At 46.6% G+C, this 1,807-nt stretch overlaps 1 protein-coding gene across 1 annotated transcript in view; it reads left to right on the top strand.

The window, feature by feature from the left end:
• Positions 1-1,807, top strand: part of LOC106530281 (transcription factor COE1) — a gene marked incomplete at its 3' end in the record, with an annotated part of 92,051 nt that overhangs the window by 73,405 nt on the left and 16,839 nt on the right. Inside the window, 1 exon segment of the mRNA XM_014025874.1 lies at positions 1,315-1,441. Within this exon segment, the coding sequence (XP_013881328.1) occupies positions 1,315-1,441 (127 nt within the window).

Below are 1,807 nucleotides of genomic sequence, written 5' to 3'. Positions count from 1 at the left end.
CTTTAGATCTTTGGGTCTTTGGCTCTTTAGATCTTTGGATCTTTGGCTCTTTAGATCTTTGGATCTTTGGATCTTTGGATCTTTGGATCTTTGGATCTTTGGCTCTTTGGATCTTTGGATCTTTGGATCTTTGGCTCTTTGGCTCTTTGGCCCTTTGGCTCTTTAGATCTTTGGCTCTTTGGATCTTTAGATCTTTGGATCTTTGGCTCTTTGGCTCTTTGGCTCTTTGGATCTTTGGCTCTTTGGATCTTTGGATCTTTGGCTCTTTGGCTCTTTGGATCTTTAGATCTTTGGATCTTTGGCTCTTTGGCTCTTTGGATCTTTGGATCTTTGGCTCTTTGGATCTTTGGGTCTTTGGCTCTTTGGCTCTTTGGATCTTTGGCTCTTTGGCTCTTTAGATCTTTGGCTCTTTGGCTCTTTGGCTCTTTAGATCTTTGGCTCTTTAGATCTTTGGCTCTTTGGATCTTTGGATCTTTGGATCTTTGGCTCTTTGGATCTTTGGCTCTTTGGATCTTTGGATCTTTGGCTCTTTGGCTCTTTGTCTCTTTAGATCTTTGGATCTTTGGCTCTTTGGATCTTTGGATCTTTGGCTCTTTGGATCTTTGGATCTTTGGATTTTTGGACACTTGGATCTTTGGATATCAGGATTTTTGTATCTCTGGACCCTGGACGTTAGTCAGGCCCCTGGTCCGTCAGTTCTTCCTGCCTGTGCTGGTTTTTCAGGTGAATCTGATCAGTTTCAGAGGAAAAACTCAAAGGGTTTTTTAAATTTTTTGAGAACATCTGTAGATCTTCATCCTCTGCTCATCATCATCATCATCATCATCATGATGAAGACGCCGCACCGCGGTGTCGCAGGAACACCTGCATCTGGTTCTGTCCTGATGAATATGTAGATGTGAGGAGCTGTGCAGACGGTGCTGCATGAAATATTGAAGCAGGTCCAGAAGAGCGGAACACCTGGAGGGGGCGGAGCTGGGAGGAACCTCCGCACGCCGCCGGCCTCACATCACACGGTGCTGACGGAGCTCCCGGCTTTGATCAGCGCCGAGCACGTGGACTCCAACGCCCAGCATCCCTCTGAACGCAGAGAGCACGCTGACCCAGATCCCAGGGAATCAGAACCTCCTGCTGCTGGTGGATCCAGATGTTCTTCCTGCAGGCGTCAAAACCAAAGGAGAAGAAACCGGTCCGATCTGAGATGTTCTGAAAACTTCAGTCCAGATTCTTTAAAGATACAGAACAGAAACTTTTATTTTGAAATCCTCATCTTSCCTCAGTCGCTCTAACAGGTTTTTATTTCCTGTGTTTCAGCTGATCACCCCCCATGCAATCCGGGTCCAGACCCCCCCTCGACACATCCCTGGGGTCGTGGAGGTCACGCTGTCCTACAAGTCCAAACAGTTCTGCAAAGGAGCGCCGGGTCGCTTCGTCTACACCGGTAAACATCGTTAACGTGTTTTTATCCAGAGTCGAGTCAGACTGACAGGTCTGAGCGAACAGGGACTGTTAGCAGGGGCTAAATGTTAGCAGGGGCTAAATGTTAGCAGGGGCTAAATGTTAGCACGAACTAAATGTTAGCAGGAGCTAAATGTTAGCAGGAGCTAAATGTTAGCAGGAGCTAAATGTTAGCACGAGCTAAAGGTTAGCAGGAGCTAAGCTGTTAGCAGGAGTTAAACTGTTAGCACAAGCTAAACTGTTAGCAGGAGCTAAGCTATTAGCACAAGCTAAACTATTAGCAGGAGCTAAACTGTTAGCAGGAGCTAAACCTGGTTAGCTTCATCCATCAACAGCCAAACTCTGACAT

Source organism: Austrofundulus limnaeus, unplaced genomic scaffold, assembly GCF_001266775.1.
Source record: "Austrofundulus limnaeus strain Quisiro unplaced genomic scaffold, Austrofundulus_limnaeus-1.0 Scaffold506, whole genome shotgun sequence".
Taxonomy (NCBI): Eukaryota; Metazoa; Chordata; class Actinopteri; order Cyprinodontiformes; family Rivulidae; genus Austrofundulus; species Austrofundulus limnaeus.
The sequence above is the reverse complement of the archived record's forward strand: the minus strand, read 5'-3'. Positions and strand labels throughout refer to the sequence as shown.